Source organism: Peromyscus californicus, unplaced genomic scaffold, assembly GCF_007827085.1.
Source record: "Peromyscus californicus insignis strain IS unplaced genomic scaffold, ASM782708v3 Scaffold_1__1_contigs__length_55948999, whole genome shotgun sequence".
NCBI classification, from domain to species: Eukaryota; Metazoa; Chordata; class Mammalia; order Rodentia; family Cricetidae; genus Peromyscus; species Peromyscus californicus.
This window is the reverse complement of record NW_026294492.1, coordinates 30,095,758-30,116,344: the sequence shown is the minus strand read 5'-3', so window position 1 is coordinate 30,116,344 and position 20,587 is coordinate 30,095,758. Positions and strand designations below refer to the sequence as shown.

The following is a 20,587-nucleotide window of genomic DNA, read 5'->3' as shown; positions in this document are numbered from 1 at the left end:
CACATGTGTGCAGGTCAGGTAGCTTCCTAGATCAGAAGAGGACATTGGATCCCTGGAACTAGACTGATGGTTATAAGCCACCTGATGTGGGTGCTGGGACTTGAACTCTGGTCCTCTGAAAGAGCAGTACAGTACAGCTCCTAACCACTGAGCTGTCTCTCCAATGCTAAAATTTTATGTTTAGTTGACATGTATATACTTGTTAGTATGACATTTCCATACATGTGTATGATATGATTAGTGCTTGTCAGGTGGATCTCTGTGAGTTCGAGGCCAGCCTGGTCTACAGAGCGAGATCCAGGACAGGCACCAAAACTACACAGAGAAACCCTGTCTCGAAAAACCAAAAACAAAAACCAAAACAAAAAAAATCCTTTGCCTAGCTATTTTGATATATGAGTAAGACAGGGTCTCTAGCCCACGCTGGCCAGAACTTACTGTGTAACACAGAATGACTTTGAACTTCTGTTCTTCCTGCTTCAGCCTGGGCTGTGCTATAGAACCTTAGCGGTTTTCCCTCCTACCCATCTCCAACCCTGTACCAGTTAACTGTCCACAGTCCATCTTCTCTTCCCCTGTAGCATTAGCATACAATGCAGTGTTCGGGATAGTGACCTTTAGTGATGAAACTGATTTACATGGTTATGGTGAATGGCCGAACAGAAAGCTTTGGCAATTGCTCTTATTGTTGATCCAGGGATGATCTGATGTGGAATAGAGCTGTGCTGTCCGCTGCAGCAGCTCCTAACCAGCTTTGGCCATTTACATTTAAATTACTCATTGAATTTACTGTTAAAATAGGTTCAGTTCCTCAGAAGAACTTTGTATATGTCAAGGGCTCAGTCACTCCATGTGGCCAGAATTAACTGCACTGGACAGTGCATGTGTGAATTGTTTTATTGTGAAAGGTTTTATTGTGGTGTTGATAGGACTATTCCCATTGGGAAGGATCAGGTAAGTGCTAAGCAGTGGAGGCTTATACCTTCAGTTTATTAGCTATGGAAATTTGTTCTGATTCCACTGCTGCTCTGTGGACTCAGCAGCCAGCCTTCTAACTGAAGTCCCCTGCGTTCAGGCGTGCTGTGTCTGAACTGTGAGAGCAAATTACTACAGCAAAGGCAGGAAGGGTGTGTCTCACTGTGGGATTCTAAGCTGAGTTTTGTGAAAGGGAATTAAAAGTAACTCAACTGCTGCCTTCTCCTTGACTTTTATTAGACTTCCAGACAGTTCTACACAATTCTACAAGAAAGACAATTACTACCTGCTTGGGAAGAAAGAGAAACGATTCTTAAAATGTTGAGCAAGCACCAAGTGGTTGTCATAAGTGGTATGACTGGGTAAGAAATTGGTTTACTTCAAAAGCAGCTCCAGTGTACACATGGGGAGGGAACACTGGCTACCATAAGCAGGTCTACTTAAAAAAAAAAAAAAAAAAAACTGTAGCTGATGTTATTTGCACATTTTGTTCACAGTGTCAAATATTAAATGATAGTCCATATAGATGGTTTTTGTGCCACTTGGGCAGTCTCTGGACCAAACTACAGAATCCAGACAGAGCTCAGAAATTCATCCTGTAGAGGTGGGCCTCTGCCTTTGGACTCCTCTGATGCAGAAGTCTGGCTACAGCAGTTAAATCAGAAATAGATTAGAAATAGAAAGAGAGTTCTGCTGCGTGTCTTCTGCATTTATCCTGCTTCCTTTAAAGCTTATTGTTTTGTTTTGTTTTTCTTTTGAGTAACAATGTAAGTAACATTTTTTTTTTCCTGTTCCATACTCTCAGTGGGAAGCAAACCTGCTTATCCAGGGTGTCTCTTAGTCTTAATTTTGTTTTCTGTGCAGGACTGTACAAAGAATTATTATATTTGTGCTGAGACTCAACTAAGATAGTCATAATTTTATATCTTCTAGTTTCTCTATTTCAGTCCATTTATAGCCAAATCAATCTACATCAAAGAGAAGACTATAAAACATATTTGTGTGTGTGTGTGCGTGCATGTGTGTGTGTGTCGGGGTTGTGTGTGCTGGTGTATAAGCTCATGTGTAGAGAGGCCGTAGGAGGATGTCAGGTGGCCTGCTCTATCTGTCTGCCTTAATCCCTTGACAATGTCTCACAGAACCTGGAATTATTCTGGGGCCAGCAAGCTCCATTGTCCATCGATCCTCCATTGTCCCTGCCGTACCCCAGCACTGGGTTACAGGGGCGTGCACGATCGTGTCCAACTTCTTACCTGAGTACTCAGGATTTGAACTCAGGTCCTCATGTTGCACAGCAAGCCCTCTTACCCACTGAGCCATCTCTCCAAACCCCCTGGAATACTTAAATCATAGGTTAACACTCTTTTTCTTTGGGATCCATATCCAGAGTTCACATCCCTAGAGGCATTTTTAGATCTAAAGTGTATCTTTTCCATGGCCCTCATTTTCTAAGTGGCATTAGACTATCGTTTGAGTGTCGTGCTCCTAGGAGTTGTTAGGTCTGGGCTGTAGCTGGTAGTGCTAGGCACGAGTGAGGAGTGTGGCTCTAGCTAGCTTTAGTCATGTGGCCTGTGATTGCTTTGTTAACTAGCCCTTGAAAACTTCATTTTAGGACTCCTTTGTTTTGACATACAGGTGTGGGAAAACCACACAGATTCCACAGTTTATTCTGGATAACTCTCTGAACGGGCCACCGGCAAGGGTGGCGAACATCATCTGCACCCAACCCCGACGAATCTCTGCGATCTCTGTGGCTGAACGTGTCGCTAAAGAGCGAGCGGAAAGGGTGGGTGTGACCGTGGGATACCAGATCCGGCTGGAGAGTGTCAAGGTGTGTATGCTCTGCCTACTTGCTGGTAATAGGAATTCATAGTGTTCAGACATAAAGATTCGGGGGATCTGGAGACTGACAGGCAATTTATTAATAATCACCTTCAATGGGGTTGGAATCCCTGGAGAAACATTCTGATGAAGGAACTCTTATCTGATTGCACTAAATACGCTTTATATGGGCTTTCTATCCTCCTATAAGCCTTTTTTAGATTTATTTTAGTATATATATGTGTGTATATGTGTTATATAATATATACATAATATATACACATCATATATATACATGTGTATGTGTGTGTGTGTGTATGTGTGTGTGTTTGCCTGCATGTATGTGTGTGCACCATGTGCATGCCTGGTGTTTGCAGAGGCCAGGCATGGGATCCCTGGAACTGAAGTTATGGATGATTGTAAGCTGCCATGTAGGTGCTGGGCCCTCTACAAGAACAGCAAGTGCTCCTAACTGCTGAGCCATCTCTCCAGCCCTGGCTTTCTATTCTTAATTAGCAAAAGTGATCTTGCTAGTAAACCAGAAGCAAATATAGACTTGACTTAAACACCCACTTTAAGAAATGTTTTGTAACCAGGCCTAGTGGTACACACCTTTACTCCCAGCACTTGAGAGGCAGAAGCAGAAGGATCTCTCTGTGTTCTAGACCATCCTGGTCTACATAGCAAGCTCCAGGACACCTAAGACAATATTCACCCTGTCTCAAAAAACAAACGAAACGAAGTTTTATACTAGTACTTGGGTGTTGTTTTGGGGGTTTCTTTTTGGGGGGAGTCTTAAAGTTTAAGTTTTAATATGAAGCAGAAGAGGATGTGTTGTTGACCTTGGCTGGATCGCTAGTGGTTCTAATGTTCCTTCCTGCCCGTTCAGTTTGGCTTGCCAATAGTTGCTTTAATGTGTCTCATTAATGTGTGGCATTCTTCTCTTCTCTGTAAGTCGTCAACCACCAGACTGTTGTACTGCACCACAGGCGTGCTGCTGAGGAGACTGGAAGGAGACGCGACTCTGCAGGGAGTCACCCACATCATTGTCGATGAAGTTCACGAGCGCACAGAAGAAAGGTAAAGGAAGGTTTCCCAGTGGACACCCACTCCTGTAAAATGAAGACACGGCTGAAAATCTCTTCCCTGCTTGCAGCTGAGTCTCATAGATGTAGTAGTGAGGAAGCCATAAAGAAGTCTAAATCAGAGGGGAGGAGCTCCTTTCTTGATCTCCAGGGTCTGTAGCACAGTGGTTGGGAGTACATGTCCATCACTGGGAGAGCCTCCTGGGCCTCATGCTATGTCCCTGAGGACATATGTGCCGCCTCTGTTCCTTGGATCATTTGTAAGCATCCATTCATAAGTTTATAACGCCACCATCTAGAGCCCAGTGGTGCGGTCGTTGCTGGGGGTGCAAGCGTAAGAGGTTCCTCCTCCTCATGGTCACAGTCTGAGAGGAAAGAGAACTGAGGAAGCATGGAAAGGGACACCACAGGATGGTCAGCACTTCTGAAGAGGCGACAACTCAGTCACAAACGGAAGCGTGAGAGGGAATCCCACCTCACACTTGGGAACAAGGACAGCACAGATGAGAATTCTGCAGTGGGAAGGGCATGATGAGGCCACAGCGGAGGAGAGCCAGTGTGGCTGAGGAGCAGCAAATGTCAGGGAAGATGGCGGGAAAGAAGGAACAGGAGCCAGACCTTCAAAGGCCTTACAAACCATAGTAAGGCATTTAGAATTTAGTTTAATGAATTAGAAATCATTAAAAAAAGTTTTAGAAACTGAGCAAAGGCCACATACATGATGTTAGTCAGTTTGTCGTCTAAATGATGTGCTAGAAGAGTGAGAAGCCAGTGGAAAAGAAAGGTCGGAGGAGGAAAGGGACTTCCACAAGAAAAAATACTGTTATTATCAATATCCTGAGATCTCAAGTAAGTTTATCAGACTAAAGAAGCTGAAAATGCCAAGTTATGAAACTAAGAAAAAAAATTAAAGCAAAAAAACTTAAAGAGTCAGTAAAATGTTTCTAATAACTAACCAGAAGTGGAGCCAGGTAGTACATGCCTTTAATCCCAGCACTCAGAGGCAGAGGCAGGTGGAGTTCGAGGCCAGCCTGGTCTACAGAGCAAGTTCCAGGACAGCCAGGGGTACAAAGAGGAAACACCGTCTTGAAAAACCAAATAGAAAACACATGAACAAAAGACTGCCTGTTATTTTATTAGAAATCGTCTGTTTTCAGGTGGTGTCTTATAGAAATACGTGTTTATTTTGTAAATTAATAAATATTCATTGGTCAGTTGGTGTGTCATGAGCATTGGAGTAGTGAGCGACAGCACCGAACACCCCAAGTCCTTGTCCTTGAGAGTTTACACACTTTTGTTAGGGGAGCCCAATAATACAGTAAGTAAAATACGAAGTATTAAGCTCTAAGAAGAAACGAAATGCATGGCAGGATGTGGGGTTCGTTTGAAATTTTAATAGATTAGCCAAGGAAAGCCTTTCTGAACATGTGTTTTGAGTAAAGCCTTGAAGGAAGTGAGGGGCCATCTGTGCGTGGCTGGCAGAAACTCATTCGGGAAGTTACACACAGGCAAAGACCCTCAGCTGCATTCCTCAAGGACCTCAGGAATGGAGTCCTGCAGCTTACTAAGGGGTGGAGCCGCAGGAAATGAGGGTGGGGTACAGACCGTATCCCAGAGAGCCGTGTTAGTAAGCACCACTGAGGACTCACTGGAGGACTTTGAGAAGAGCAGCACACGGGGTCGACGTTGAAGCAGAAGCAGCTGTCGCTCTGCTGATCATAGAGTGCAGGAAGTGGGGGCTAGCCTAAGCCTGTTAAGGACGTTGCCTGGAGTACTGCTCTTCTGCAGCATGTATCACTCCACAGTTTATGGGAGGTTCTGTGGTTTGCTTTTCACTAACAACAGGCTTAGGAGTATCATTATCTAGACCTCTAGCTTAGCCTCTATCAGCTCATGCCATTCCATAACTAGATACTGCTACAGTTGGCTATTTCTGTTTCTGTGCTCTTCCAGACAGTGCTATAGCAAAAATCTTCACATGCGTATTTTGTATACCTATAAAGAATGAGAATGGTTAACTTCAGCGATAAATCCTGTTTGTATTTTGATTGGCATTGCACTGAATTTAGTTGAAGAGAACTGGTATTTTGTATTTTTAAATTCTGAACTGTTCACAATCAGGACTGCAGCACCTCTAAGTTTTACATTTTTCCTCTAAGTCTTAAATACTCAAATACACAAAAGTCATTAGTTTCCATATGTGGCATGTGTCTGACCCACAGGTGTCTTTTCTTGTCTCTAGTGACTTCCTACTGCTCGTTTTAAAGGACATTTTGTCGCAGAGACGGACCCTCCAGGTCATTCTCATGAGCGCAACTCTGGATGCCGGGCTCTTCTCCAAGTATTTCAGCTATTGCCCGGTGATCACTATCCCAGGTGAGCAAGCACGCTGCTCAGTATTTCAGCTATTGCCCGGTGATCACTAATCCAGGTGAGCAAGCACACTGCTCAGTATTTCAGCTATTGCCCGGTGATCACTATCCCAGGTGAGAAAGCACGCTGCTCAGTATTTCAGCTATTGCCTGGTGATCACTATTCCAGGTGAGCAAGCACACTGCTCAGTATTTCAGCTATTGCCCGGTGATCACTATCCCAGGTGAGAAAGCACGCTGCTCAGTATTTCAGCTATTGCCCGGTGATCACTATTCCAGGTGAGCAAGCACGCTGCTCAGTATTTCAGCTATTGCCCGGTGATCACTATCCCAGGTGAGCAAGCACGCTGCTCAGTATTTCAGCTATTGCCTGGTGATCACTATTCCAGGTGAGCAAGCACACTGCTCAGTATTTCAGCTATTGCCCGGTGATCACTATCCCAGGTGAGAAAGCACGCTGCTCAGTATTTCAGCTATTGCCTGGTGATCACTATTCCAGGTGAGCAAGCACACTGCTCAGCAGCCTGGTTCTGTTGCTGTGCGTCACTCTAAGCAGCGGCCACACTTCAAAGTTCCTTCAAAACAGAGGGATTTCTCTGCCTGTCTCTAGAGAAGCAATTCATTTACGACAAAACATCCCAATGTAAAGCAGCCGAGGAGGAGGTCATTATCCATTGCCAGACTGTAATTTTGTGTGTGACCTTTTAAAGTCATAGTTCTTAGGATTTCTAGCATCCCATTGTGTTTAACATCCAAATGTGTATTTTTTAGGAATAATCTGTTGTAAAAAGGGAAGATATGTCTCTTTATACCATGCTTGTTCACTTATGGATTATGCTAAATTTCCAGATACTGGTCCATTCTGAGAGAACATGAGGTTGGATAGTCTGTTTTCTTTTGGTGTTTCCACAGCCTCTGTGGGGTGATTGCCCTTCTGAGCCTGGGTTTGTCCACAGGGACAATTTGGAACCCTGACTGAAGTAATAGCATCCTTGGAGCTTGTTTTGCAAGTGGTGGTCGTAGTAAAAAAAAAGAAAGTATACGCTGGGTCTAAAACACAGTGTTGAGTGCTTCAAGTCTCTGTGTGGAGGAGCTGGAAGAAAGAAATGGTGTAATGGGTTTTAAAAGTCCCATTAGGAAATGATTATTTCTTTCCTATCCACTTCTGTTCTCTCTACTAATTAGAACCTATGCCTACCAATTTCTGTCATCAAAACCTTTTTTTTTTCTTTTTGGTTTTTCGAGACAGGGTTTCTCTGTGTAGCTTTGCGCCTTTCCTGGAACTCACTTGGTAGCCCAGGCTGGCCTCGAACTCACAGAGATTCCCTGCCTCTGTCTCCTGAGTGCTGGGATTAAAGGTGTGCGCCACCACACCCAGCATAAAAGTATTCTTAAAAAGGTTTTGATGGCCAGGCAGTGGTGGCGCACGCCTTTAATCCCAGCACTCGGGAGGCAGAGCCAGGCGGATCTCTATGAGTTCGAGGCCAGCCTAGACTACAGAGTGAGTTCCAGGACAGCTAGGGCTATGTAGAGAGACCATGTCTCAAAAATCAAACAAACAAGGGTTGGTGATTTAGCTCAATGGTAGAGCGCTTGCCTAGCAAGCACCAGGCCCTGAGTTCGGGCCTCCGCTCTGAAAAAAACAAACAAATGAAGTACTTCCAAGAACACAGAACTGACAATACTTTATTATTCCAGGTATTGTTTTAATATGTAGATAGTGAACATACATACACACACACAATTTCCAGCTATGGGTATTCTGATGCCTTTCTAGTTTATTTTCTTGTTTTTCTAGGCCGTGCATTTCCTGTTGATCAGTTTTTTCTGGAAGATGCAATTGCTATGACGAGGTAAGGAAGATATTAATTGAAATTCATCAAAAAATCTTTGAAAACACAGTTCTTGTTTTATCTCCAGCATACCAGGATACTAACCTTCCTTTTTAATTGTCTTTAGTCTTTCAGTTAACTTTTCCATTGAGTATTTTGTTTTCTTCTTTCTGTCAGCAAACAGACTTTTTGTATTTAGGTCCTGCTTCTTATTAACTAACTTTATCAGGTAGTTGAGAATCTCCGAATCTCAATTTCATCATGTGTCAAATGGGTCCGTTGACATTAGCACCTCCCTGGGTCACAGGGACCGAGTGAGGAACTAATAGAGTAACAGATTAACACTTGCTGCTCTTCTAGAGGACCTGAGTTCAGTTCCCAGCAACCAGGTTGGGTGGCTCACAGCTGCCTGTAACTCCAGCTCTAAAGATCTGATTCTCTCTTCTGGCCTTTATAAGTACCTACTTGGCTAAAGATTAAAACTTAAAAAAAAAAAAAGTGCTTAGAATGGTGACACATAGAGGCCAGCCTGGGCTACCAAGTGAGTCCCAGGAAAGGCGCAAAGCTACACAGAGAAACCCTGTCTCGAAAAACCAAAAAAAAAAAAAAAAAAAAAAAAAAAAAAAAAAAAGAATGGTGACACATAATACACACTTTATAAATGTTAGCTATTTCATCATCATCATGCTCTCAGGAAGCTTATAATCTAGGCTGAATGTTAGGATGTCTGCAGAGAACTGGAAAGATGGCTCAGTGGCTAAGAGTATAGGCTGCTCTACTAGAGGACATAGGCTCCATTCCCAGTGTCCACATAGTGACTCACAGCTATCTGTAACTCCATCTTGGGGGATCTAACACCTCTGGCCTCCATGGGTGTAGGCAGATTTTTCCTGTCCTGACCACCTGCTTTCAAATAACTGGCAGCCACTTCCCAAATAACTGACTCGGAGACTTAATATAAGTTATAAATGCTCGGCTAATAGCTCAGGCTTGTTACTAGCTAACTCTTACATTTAAATTAACCCATATTTCTCATCTATGCTTTGCCACATGGCTCATGACTTGTTCCCTCATTTTCTACACATCCTACTTCCTCGGCTGGCTGGCGTCTCTTCTGATTCCGCCTTTCTTCTCATCATTCTCCTAGTTTGGTTGTCCTGCCTGCTTACCAGCCAATCAGCATTTTATTAAACCAATTCAAATGACAAATCTTTATACTGTATAGTGACAAATCCTTTATAAGAGGATTATTCCATAGCACACAGGCACCACACATACACATGCATATACCCACATACAGACACACTTACAACTGATTAAAAACAAATCTTAAAAAAATATTTTTTTTTTAAAAGGATGTATGTGAAGGAGGAAGCTAGATGACTTAGAGGGTCAAGTACTTGCCACCAAGCTGACAGGCTGAGTTTGATCCTGAAACCCACATGGTGGAAGAAGAGAACTGACTTACATAAGTTGTCCTCTGACTCCACTCAGGCAGGCTGGAGCACACACACTTACACACACACACACACGTACACAAAACAACAACAAAAGGAAGCAATACCTATATAGTGTCAAAATTGAGTAGGAATGGTGATTTCTGTTGTATACAGATTTCTCTATGGCTTTGTGGCCTTGTGAATGCTCCAAGCTTTGACCCTGCTGTGCTTCTTACTGTTAAACCCATCCTTGCTGGCTACCAGGTTCAAAGGATTTTAGCTGTCATTTCTGTGACAGAAACTTCCAGACCGGGTCTTTCTCACTAACTACTAAACTCAGGTGAAATCAGCCCTGACGTCTACCAGCTCGCTGTATGAACCTTGACATCAGACTGCTGGTTCTCAGACATGTCTATACTCTCTTCCTCCCTCCTTTTCCCACCTCATTCTTTACCCCTCAGCTGGAGTACTACCTTGATGAAATTCCCATCTACTTGTTGCTCACAGGCCTTTGGTGTTTTTATTACACCTCTAATGGTACTTTTTCCAATCTGCCTTGCAGAGTAGTGACTGTCTTGGTCTTTTCTCATTGGTTTGCAAGTTTCTTGAAAGGCTCTTTGCTTCACACACCACCACACCACACCACACCGCCATGGCCCCTACATAGAACTGGCATTTGGTAAATGCTAACCAAATGAAGATTGAATGTAAAAGGAGAATATGACATTTGATGGTGGGGAGGAGCTGGAGGAAGTCAAAGATTATAGAATCATGACATTTTAGACTTCTTAAAAAGCCATAGAACCCTGTCTGCAAGTAAAGTCTTGTAGAGAATCATAAAGAAGAGAACTAAAATGGGAATTGTCTGAAGGAGCAAGGTAGGAGGAAAGAACAGAATCCACTTGGTCATTGTCCCCCAGCCCTTACCTTTCACAGAGCCTCTGAGAAACCATTAGCGCTCCAGTAGTTTCCAGTAGTTATGTCCATCCATTCTCCCAAACGATGAGAAAGTAAGACCTCTGAAAGTGACTCTCAGAAGTCCTGTAGCATGGTGATCTAGTGGCTTTTCGTATCAAATGTATACCTTTTCCATTTCACCATAAGAGGATTATCTCTAACAAATACCAAACTGTATTTTTGTTTATGAGAGTCTTGTGTGTGTTTGAAGATGATCTTGTAGCAATGTTCAGAAATGAACTGATAATTCAGGTCTACATTTGGTTGCACAGGGTGGAATTAGCTGCTTTAGAATTATAGTTGGAGCTTTTGGGGGGTGGATAAGATTCTCAAAGAAGGAATTAAAATTAAGGGTACTGCAACTGAGAACATAGCTCAGATGTCCTCCCACTGCCCCTGCCTTTCCTCCTGGGTAGCATTTCCTCCATAGTCTTCTCTGATCTATAGACAGAACCAATGGCATTCATCCCAACCAGAAGCGGGGCACAGGCAGCAGAATCCTGGACTGCTGGGAGGTAGCACATGAGCTGGACAGAAACAGCCGCACTCTGCTGAGGGTGAATGAAGTGGGGAGTAAGTTCATTCTTCTTCAGCAGGAACACACCCCCCAAGATATATTCCTTGCCTTCTCCCTCAGATATGTGTTACAGGACGGGAGCCCCTATATGCGTTCCATGAAGCAGATGGCCAAGGAAAAGCTGAAAGCCAGGCACAACAGAACTGCAGTGGAGGAAGTGGAGGAGGACCTGCGGCTGGCGCTCCAGCTTCAGGAGGAGGAGTCCGTCAAAGACACAATACCAGATCAACAGCTAGATTTCAAGCAGCTCTTGATCCGCTACAAAGGTAATGTGCTTACTCGGGGAACGGTATTACAGAGGCCCAAAGCCGCTTGTCATTTCTTTCCCACTGTGATCCAGAAAAAGAAAAATAGGACTTTGATTTTATGGTAACATTGCCTTAAACTTGTCAGAACGACTTTAAACTTCCAAAACCAGCAGTTCTTATGCATAGATTCCAGCTACCATACCTGCCAGTGGGGTTTTTCTTTTTATTATTATTATTATTATTGTTGTTATTAATTTTTAAAAAGTCTTTGCTAGGAGAGACAGGAAAACCAGCTGACCCTGCAGAAGGCGTAACAGAGGTTAGGGGCTTTTACTTACAAAAGATAAAGGAGGGACAGAAGGAAATAGGGAAAAGAGCAGGAAAGGCCCTAGTCTCGGTTTTTTTTTTTTTGGTTTTTCGAGACAGGGTTTCTCTGTGTAGCTTTGCGCCTTTCCTGGAACTCGCTTTGGAGACCAGGCTGGCCTCAAACTCACAGAGATCCGCCTGGCTCTGCCTCCCGAGTGCTGGGATTAAAGGCGTGCGCCACCACCTCCCGGCCCTAGTCTCGGTTTTAAGGACAAAAACAAGGTAGTAATCTCGGACTTCCTGTGTGTTTATCTCTGGGTATATGTATAACAGGCCACACAGGAAGAAACAGTAACCAGGTGTAGTATGTAGCTGGAGGAGGGGGGTCTCCTACAACACAGTTAAAATGCATTTAAAGGAGGAGTTTTTAAAGCTATCGCTTTATTTATTTATTTTGATTTTTTGAGACAGAGGTTTTAGTATGTTGTACAGGCTAGCCTTGAACTCCTGCTTCAGCCTTCCATGTAGCTAGGTCCATAGGCATATGCTGTTATACCCAGCTAAAATAGGTTATTTTAAAAGTCCATGTATAGCAGGGAGGTGGTGGCACATGCCTTTCATCCCAGCACTCGGGAGGCAAAGGAGGCAGATGTGTTTGAGGCCAGCCTGGTCTACAGAGCTAGTTCCAGGACAGCCAGGGCAACACAGAGAAACCCAAATTTTTATATATATATATATATATATATATATATATCTCCACCATGCCCAGCATTGAGGAAGGTCATCAGTTCACATGCATCCTTTAAGGAAGAGCCGTCATTCCTGTCACTATCTCAAAGGGACCTAAAAGTTTAGTGCTGGAAGGAAGGAGGTACTTCTGTAAAGCAATGTTTCTGAAGGACCAAAAGAAAACATTCACTAAGTAACTAAGTTAAATGTGAACTCCTGTGCTGTTAAACCAACCCAGGATTCGCCTACCTTGCAAGCAGAGGTGTAATGATTCCTATTTTTACCTTTCTTTCAGGGGTGAGCAAGTCAGTCATCAAGACGATGTCTATCATGGACTTTGAAAGGGTCAACTTCGACTTAATAGAGGCCTTGCTAGAGTGGATTGTGGATGGCGAGCATTCCTACCCTCCAGGTGATCACTCCTCCTCCCTGGGCCCCAGTTATCTAATATTAAACACTTACCCTTCAGGTGACTAGTTCTCTCTGGGCCCCAGTGATCCACATATTAAACACTTAGTCCTTGGCACACAAGACCACAGGGCACTGGGTGAGACCCCAAGCTTTGGAGTCTGATAGATTTCCCAGCTTCACTATTCAGGGATCTTATACACTTGACTAAACCCTTATCTTTTCTTAATTTTAATTTCTTTGTCTGTAAAATGAAGACAGCAGTAAATCTTCTATAAAGAAACTAAGTGAGCCAGGAATGCAGCTCAGCGCTGGAGCATCCGGTCAGCATGGACAGAGAAAGGCTTTGATCCCCAGCATCATGGCATACAAGTTAGGATTAAAAACATTTAAAATTAGAGGATGGCCAGGCTGTGGTGGCACACACCTTTAATCCCAGCACTCGGGAGGCAGAGGCAGGCAGGCTCTGGTTTGAGGCCAGCCCAGTCTACAGAGCAAGTTCCAGGACAGCCAGGGCTACACAGAGGAACTCGATCTCCAAAAAACAAAAACAAAAAATAGAGGGTGAGAGGCAGCACAGTAGTTAACAGCACTTGTTGCTCATTTCCCAGGATTTCAGAAGGATCTGAGTTCAATTCCCAGCACCCACGTCAGGCAGCTCATAACCTATAACTCCAGCTCCAAGGAAATCCAATGCCTCTGACCTCCAAGGGCACCTATACTGACATGCACACATCTACACACAACTACATAATTTATATGTATATGTAAATAAAAAGTAGATCTTGGGCTGGAGAGATGGCTCAGAGGTTAAGAGCACTGACTGCTCTTCCAGAGGTCCTGAGTTCAATTCCCAGCAACCACATGGTGGCTCACAACCATCTGTAATGAGATCTGGTGCCCTCTTCTGTATACATAATAAATAAATAAATCTTTAAAAAAAAAAAAAAAAGTAGATCTTTTCACATATATAAATAAAAGTAAGGTGTGTATGTAGCTGAGCTGGTAGAGTGCTTGCCTAGCATGCAGAAAGGCTCTAGTATCTCATAAGCCAGAAAGGTGGTACATGAAATCTCATCACTTGGGAGGTAGAGACAGGAATATTTTTCCTTTACTTACTGTCTTATGTTGTTGGTGTTTTTTCTCTTGGGGGTGCCCACCATCTAGCTCCCAAATAAATCACACACAGAGGCTTATTCTTTTTTTTTTTTTTTTTTTTTTTTTTTCTGTTTTTCAAGACAAGGTTTCTCTGTATAGTTTTGGGTGCCTGTCTAGGATCTCACTCTGTAGACCAAGCTGGCCTTGAACTCACAAAGATCTGCCTGGCTCTGCCTCCTGAGTGCTGGGATTAAAGGTGTGCACCACCATGCCTAGCTAAAACAAATTTTTGTTGAAGGATTGGGTGCTGATTGAGTGGAATAATAAAATTCAATAAAGATCAATAGAAGACTTTATATGCGTGTTACATGTTAAGAGAAGTGATAACGGTTGCTCTCTCAGTTTAGACTTTATCGTCGTGTGATACTGTCTAAGGAGACTTGAAAGCCATGTGAATTATTAAGTTCCTTATTTCTTGTCTCTCGGCAAGTGGTCCGGTGTTGCTAATGCATTACTAATGGACTGGTGGTCTGGTTTCATTCCAAAGAAAAAGATTTACTGCGAACAAACATGCCCGCCAAAAAGAAATTATGGAAAATTGCCAAAATTCACCAGGCGTGGTGACACACGCTTGCTTTTTTTTTTTTTTTAAAGATTTATTTATTTATTATGTATACAACCTTCTGTCCACATGTATGTCTGCAGGCCAGAAGAGGGCGCCAGATCTCATTACAGATGGTTGTGAGCCACCATGTGGTTGCTGGGAGTTGAACTCAGGACCTCTGGAAGAGCAGTCAGTGCTCTTAACCTGTGAGCCATCTCTCCAGCCCCCAACACACGCTTTTAATCCCAGCCCTTGGGAAGCAGAGGCAGGCAGAGCTCTGTGAGTGCAAGACCAGCCTAGTCTCCAGAGCAACAAAGCAGTTCCAAAACAGCTAGGACTACATAGTGAGAGCCTGTCTCAAAAAATAACAACCAAGAATCAGTGATGTATCTGTGAATATCAGAGTTCTCAAAGAATCAGTGATGTATCTGTGAATATCAGAGTTCTCAAAGAATCAGTGATGTATCTGTGAATATCAGAGTTCTCAAAGAATCAGTGATGTATCTGTGAATATCAGAGTTCTCCCTCACAGGGGGCCAAGCCATGAGGGAAGTCTAGATCATAATGAAGTAGGTAAACATATAGACAAGTTCCCTGTCTCTACATAGATTATTTCACCACTCTAAATCTTGTGTCCTTTTAGTATAGAGAAGCATGGGATGTGTAATGGAAAAAGCATGGATCTGGGGCCAGAGACCGAACCTTTGTAATGAGGCACTCAGCTTGTCAACTCCGGCCTAGCCAAAGGACTGAGTAGTGTTTTGTACTGATGCCCTTCTTACTTAAGGGTGGCTGTGAAGGCCACATGAGGTAATGTGTGTGACAAAAACATCCCTGCAGGACCTCTGTTTGGCCCTCCTCTATTTTTGTGATGATTTAGATCCTTCCTTGTTCATGGGGACAGTAAGCATGGCTGTAGGTGACGCATTCTAGAGGCTCTGTTTCACATCCACGCCGCGCAGCTGACCTAGGTATCCTGCCTCCATATGTGAGATGGAGGGAGGCTTTAGTGAGGAGGTTACCAGCTGCTTCCATGAATGAAGCCCCAGAGAAAACCAGGCATGGAGGCTTATGCCTGGACCCAGCACTTGGGAGGCTAAGACTGAAGAATCAACATGGGTTCAAGACCAGCCTGAACTACAGGGTGGGTTCCAAGACCATTGGAACTACCAAGTGAGACTCTGTCTCAAAAAACGACAAAATGAAGTAACTATTGGGGAGGGGGTGCTGTTGGGACAGAAATACACTGTCATCTGTTATTGCTTATTTTCTTTAATGGACAAGTTTAAAGGCCATCAATAGTTAATAAGACATGGCTTATTAATATACTATCTCTTTCAAATGTGTCTGAATTTAGATAACCAGATCAGAGTTTCTTTTTATCACATCCAGTAATATATCTGGATTTCATTAACAAAAGAATCTTCATAACCATAGAAATAGAATGCCAGTGGCAGGGTACCAAGGAAATATGTTGAAGAGCTTATGAAGATACAAGCAAGGTGTTGGTTTTAGTCCTCAGATAGTATACACACACACATACACACACTTGCACGTATGCAGGGCTTGGCTAGTGCTTCTTCTAACTTAAGGCATGCTTTTCTATACCTCAGTTTTCCATTGGAAAAGAGTACTACTCTGCTTTGTCCTTATTAAATCAGAGTCTATACAGAAATGTGATTTCATACTGGTTTAAATACTGAGGCTTTACAAAGAAAAACTGATAGTGAAAAATTGCCAGATTATTGGTTTAAAAACAGTCTGTGACCTATACTGTTTCCCGTTCGCTTATCTGAGTCTCTCCTGTTTCTTAACCCAGGTGCTGTACTTGTGTTTCTGCCGGGGCTAGCCGAAATCAAGATGCTTTATGAGCAGCTGCAGTCCAACTGTCTTTTCAACAACAGACGCAGTCATCGGTAAGCTGCTGACTGTCTAGCCACAGTCCCCCACCGCGGCCATCCACAAAGACAAGAGCAGAGGGGTCCCTAGAGTCCTCGCCTCTCAAACGTGTGTTGGCTTGTGCCAGCTGGAAATGGGCAGACTCGGTGCTCCAGGAAATGTCACGCCATTCCATCAAGGACAGACACTTCTCTTCACTTATCATAGTGACTCAGCAAATTTGCATGTAATTTCAGTTGCTAGATTCCTGAAGAGGAGGGGAAGATGGAGAAAGCCAGCATTAATAAGAACAAAGAATGCTGTCATCTTGAGGGAAAGTAATTGGTCACAATCCCTGGGTGTGCCTTCACATGCAAGGGCAAAGCTAGCTAACAAACGCTCCCTAGAAATTTAGCAATGAATATCCTAACTTGGGTTACCCTTGCTCCTTCTCTCTCTGGACTTAGGCTTGTTACTTATACCAATCATTTATTCCTCTTGGTGTTTTACTACTGAAATAACCCCCAGCTTTTCCCAAGTTGGCACCAGATTTTTATAAGATGGGAAGGAGCCTCCCACTGAGAAGAGCCGGGCCTTGAGAACTGCAGAGAAGTTGCTGACACCTGAAGTCATTTCATTAATCTCAGTAGAAGTTCGCCCACTCCGGTTCAATTTAAATGCTTCGTACCAGCCCCTTACTGTGGTTTTCCTTCTTCGTAGATGCATTATCCATCCACTGCACTCATCCTTGTCCAGTGAAGAGCAGCAGGCGGTGTTTGTAAAACCCCCAGTGGGTGTAACCAAGATTATCATCTCCACCAACATTGCTGAGTCGTCCATAACCATTGATGATGTTGTTTATGTCATCGACTCTGGGAAGATGAAGGAAAAGAGGTATTCTCTTTTGGGGACGTAACAGAGGCACCACAAACACCTCAGTGAGGATAACAGAGCTGTTAAGGGTTAAGGTACTCTTTAAAGGAGTACCGTACGTCTTCAGTGGCCAGCAGCATGAATGTTCAAGGCCAACAAGGATGCAAAATTTAAAGTTTTACCTCAGAAGTAATGGATTCATTTTCCCATGTGATTTTTTTTTTTTTTTTTTTTTTTTTCCGAGACAGGGTTTCTCTGTGTAGCTTTGCGCCTCTCCTGGAACTCACTTGGTAGCCCAGGCTGGCCTCGAACTCACAGAGATTCGCCTGGCTCTGCCTCCTGAGTGCTAGGATTAAAGGCGTGTGCCACCACCGCCCGGCTGTTTTGTTTTTTTTTTTATGTGCTCGGATGAGAAGGAAATGATGGAAGAAAATGTGTGTAGTGGTATGTGACAGCATTGAAATCAGCACTACTTATACCACAGACCTAGAATACACAGAGCACTGTGCACCTCTGTAGCAGTAAGGTGGTTGTCTTCAGTAATAAGGAAGACCATTTGTCCACACCCAGTAGTCCTGACAACATTCTCAAAAGTAACACAGTGAAGTACTTGCAGAAACTATGTTCCATCCCCAGAACCACACTTAGGGAAGGGAGGGGGAAGAAAAAGAGAGGAAAAGGAAAGGAAAAGAGAAAAGGCTGGATGTGGTGGCAGCTCTGGGGAAGAAACGGGCCGATCCCTGGAACTCCCTGGCCGCCCGGCCTACCCTACGTGGTGAGAGAGAGCACAGTGCCTGGAGAATTACAGCCAGGGTTACTCTCTGGCTGCATCCACATACACAAGACAACTCAATCGTATATTCCCTCTTCCTTGGCAGATACGATGCCGGCAAAGGGATGGAAAGTCTAGAGGACACGTTTGTGTCTCAGGCCAACGCTCTGCAGAGGAAAGGTCGGGCCGGCCGTGTCGCATCCGGAGTCTGCTTCCATTTGTTCACGAGCCACCACTACAGCCACCAGCTTTTAAAGCAGCAGCTCCCGGAAATACAGAGAGTGCCACTGGAGCAACTGTGCCTAAGGTGACCTCTTGACCTGTGTGCTCTGCTCCCGACCAGTCCGAACGTTTCTCACGCCGTCTCAGTTTCACGTTCTCTCCTTCCTAGTAGGAGACATTTTGCTAAGGATAGAGTGGATGAGCTCATTCATTGCAAAGGACGCATGTCACAAGTGGCCCCTTCCTCTCCTTTTAGCTTAGAGAGTCTCACATTTGCAAAGCGTGGCCCCACAATAACGCTCAAAAATACATTTGTGAGTTAGGAAAGTAACTTGACTTGCCAGGGAATTTCTGCCGGGAGACACATTAATATCACATTATTCCAGGGGAACATCTACAGCCTCATTATCAGTTAGAGAAAAGTAAACAAGACCTACAACACCAGTATTAGATAATAACAAATGTCATAAAATAGGATTTGAACAGATTCAGTGTGCACACCTTTCATCCCAGCACTTGGGAGGCAGAGGCAAGCGAATCTCTGTGAATTTGAGGCCAGCCTGGTCTACAGATGTAGTTCCAGGATAGCCAGAGCTACACAAAGAAACCCTGTCTGAAAAAAAAAAAAAAAAGAAGTAGTTTTGTTTCAGTGTTCATGAAAAATTGCTTGGTGGTATATAAGAAATGAAAATTATCTATGCTATTTGTGCTGGGATTGAACCCAGGGTTTTGGGCATGCTAGTCAAGTACTCTGCCACTGAGCTACAGTCCCAGCCCTATAGCTCTTCCTCCACATAGGCGGTATACCATAGGATACAGGAACACGGTCCATAAAGTCTTAAAGTTAAAAATGGAGGAAGAAGCCAGGTAGAATGGCACACACCTATAATACCAGCACTTGAGAGAGTAAGACAGGAGGACCTGGTTTTGAAGCCAGCCTCATCGGGTGTACAGTGAGGGCCCATCTCAAAACAAAGGAAAAGCAGTTTGGGTGGGGGGTCTGACCCTCTGCACTAAGGTAGTGGTAGTACAGGCGGAACAGGGTGAAGGGACTGGAGAGAACTTTGGAAGTTGATTGACTTGTGAAGGATGAGAGAAGGGAAGTGTAGCACGTATAGCAGAAAAGATTCTATTAAAATACTCAACAGTAGGGGCTGGAGAGATGGCTCAGAGGTTAAGAGCACTGGCTGCTCTTCCAAAGGTCCTGAGTTCAATTCCCAGCACCCACATGGTGGCTCACAACAATCTGTAATGAGATCTGGCGCCCTCTTCTGGCCTGCAGGAAGAAGAGTGTATACATAATGAATAAATAAATCTTTAAAAAAAAAAATACTCAACAGTAAAAAGATGGGGAAATCCTATATGCCAGCATAGTTCACCCTTTTTTCCCCCCTACTTGAAATTTCAGTACATTTATCACTGCATCACTTTAGTGAAATATCTCCTGGAAAAAGGCTGAGTTCCAAATATGTACACTAATGAAAAGCATCTGCAGCATCTGAGTTGTAGTATCTAAATTATAAGGCCGAGCATGGTGGCACACACCTTTAATCCTAGCACTTGGAAGGCAGAGGCAGGTGGATCTCTGTGAGTTCGAGGTCAGCCTGGTCTACACAGTGAGTTCCAGGACAGCCAGAGCCGCACAGAGAAACCCTGTCTCAAAATAACAGGGGATGAGTGTGTACAATTTCTGGGTCATGTGGTAGTTCTAATTTGAGTCTCGTGAGGAGTCCTCCAGCTGGGCCAGTTTACGTTCCCATCGTGGTAGGCAAGATTTCCACAGCCTCGCTAACGCTTCTTTACCTTTTGAATTCTCTTTCATGATTTGAACCCGCTGTTAAGAAAAAAAGGCAGTTTAAAAAGGATTTTTGAGGGGTTGGAGAGATGGCTCAGGGGTTAAGAGCACTGACTGTTCTTCCAGAGGACCTGGGTTCAAGTCCTAGCACCCATATGGCAGCTCACAACTGTCTGAATTCCAAGGTCTGACACCCTCACACAGACATTCGTGCAGCACAACACCAGTGCAAATAAAAATTAAAAAAGAAAAAAAAAAGAATTTCTGAATATGGGTGAGTTTAGAACTTGGGGTGTTCCTGTAGTTCATTGCTAAGAATACTGGAGGACAAGAGATTTTCAGTGTTTTTTTAAAGCAGCAGTGATGCTGGGTGTGATGAGCCCGTCCGCCCGCCATCCTGGGACTGGCGAGGCTGCCTCTACTTGTCTCTAACCCAAGAAGTTCTGAGTGGCTTAAAAAGCACTTCTCGGGTGTTGGAGAGAGAGACGGCCTAGTCATTCAGAGCGCTGGCTGCTCTTCCAGAAAACCCTAGTCCAGTTCCCAGTGGCCACTCCAGGCAGCTCTAGGGATCTCACACCTCTGGGCCCTGATGTCAC

The 20,587-nt window shown here is 43.9% G+C and overlaps 1 protein-coding gene across 3 annotated transcripts in view; it reads left to right on the top strand.

The window, feature by feature from the left end:
* Positions 1-20,587, top strand: part of Dhx57 (DExH-box helicase 57) — a 50,110-nt gene that overhangs the window by 15,499 nt on the left and 14,024 nt on the right. For all 3 annotated transcript variants that reach the window (XM_052746361.1, XM_052746362.1, XM_052746363.1), the window contains 10 exons: positions 1,216-1,337; positions 2,611-2,806; positions 3,752-3,876; positions 6,124-6,257; positions 8,052-8,106; positions 11,119-11,324; positions 12,637-12,753; positions 16,271-16,367; positions 17,050-17,223; positions 18,081-18,281. In XM_052746361.1, coding sequence (XP_052602321.1) covers positions 1,216-1,337; positions 2,611-2,806; positions 3,752-3,876; positions 6,124-6,257; positions 8,052-8,106; positions 11,119-11,324; positions 12,637-12,753; positions 16,271-16,367; positions 17,050-17,223; positions 18,081-18,281 — 1,427 coding nt within the window. The remainder of the gene's footprint in view (positions 1-1,215; positions 1,338-2,610; positions 2,807-3,751; positions 3,877-6,123; positions 6,258-8,051; positions 8,107-11,118; positions 11,325-12,636; positions 12,754-16,270; positions 16,368-17,049; positions 17,224-18,080; positions 18,282-20,587) is intronic.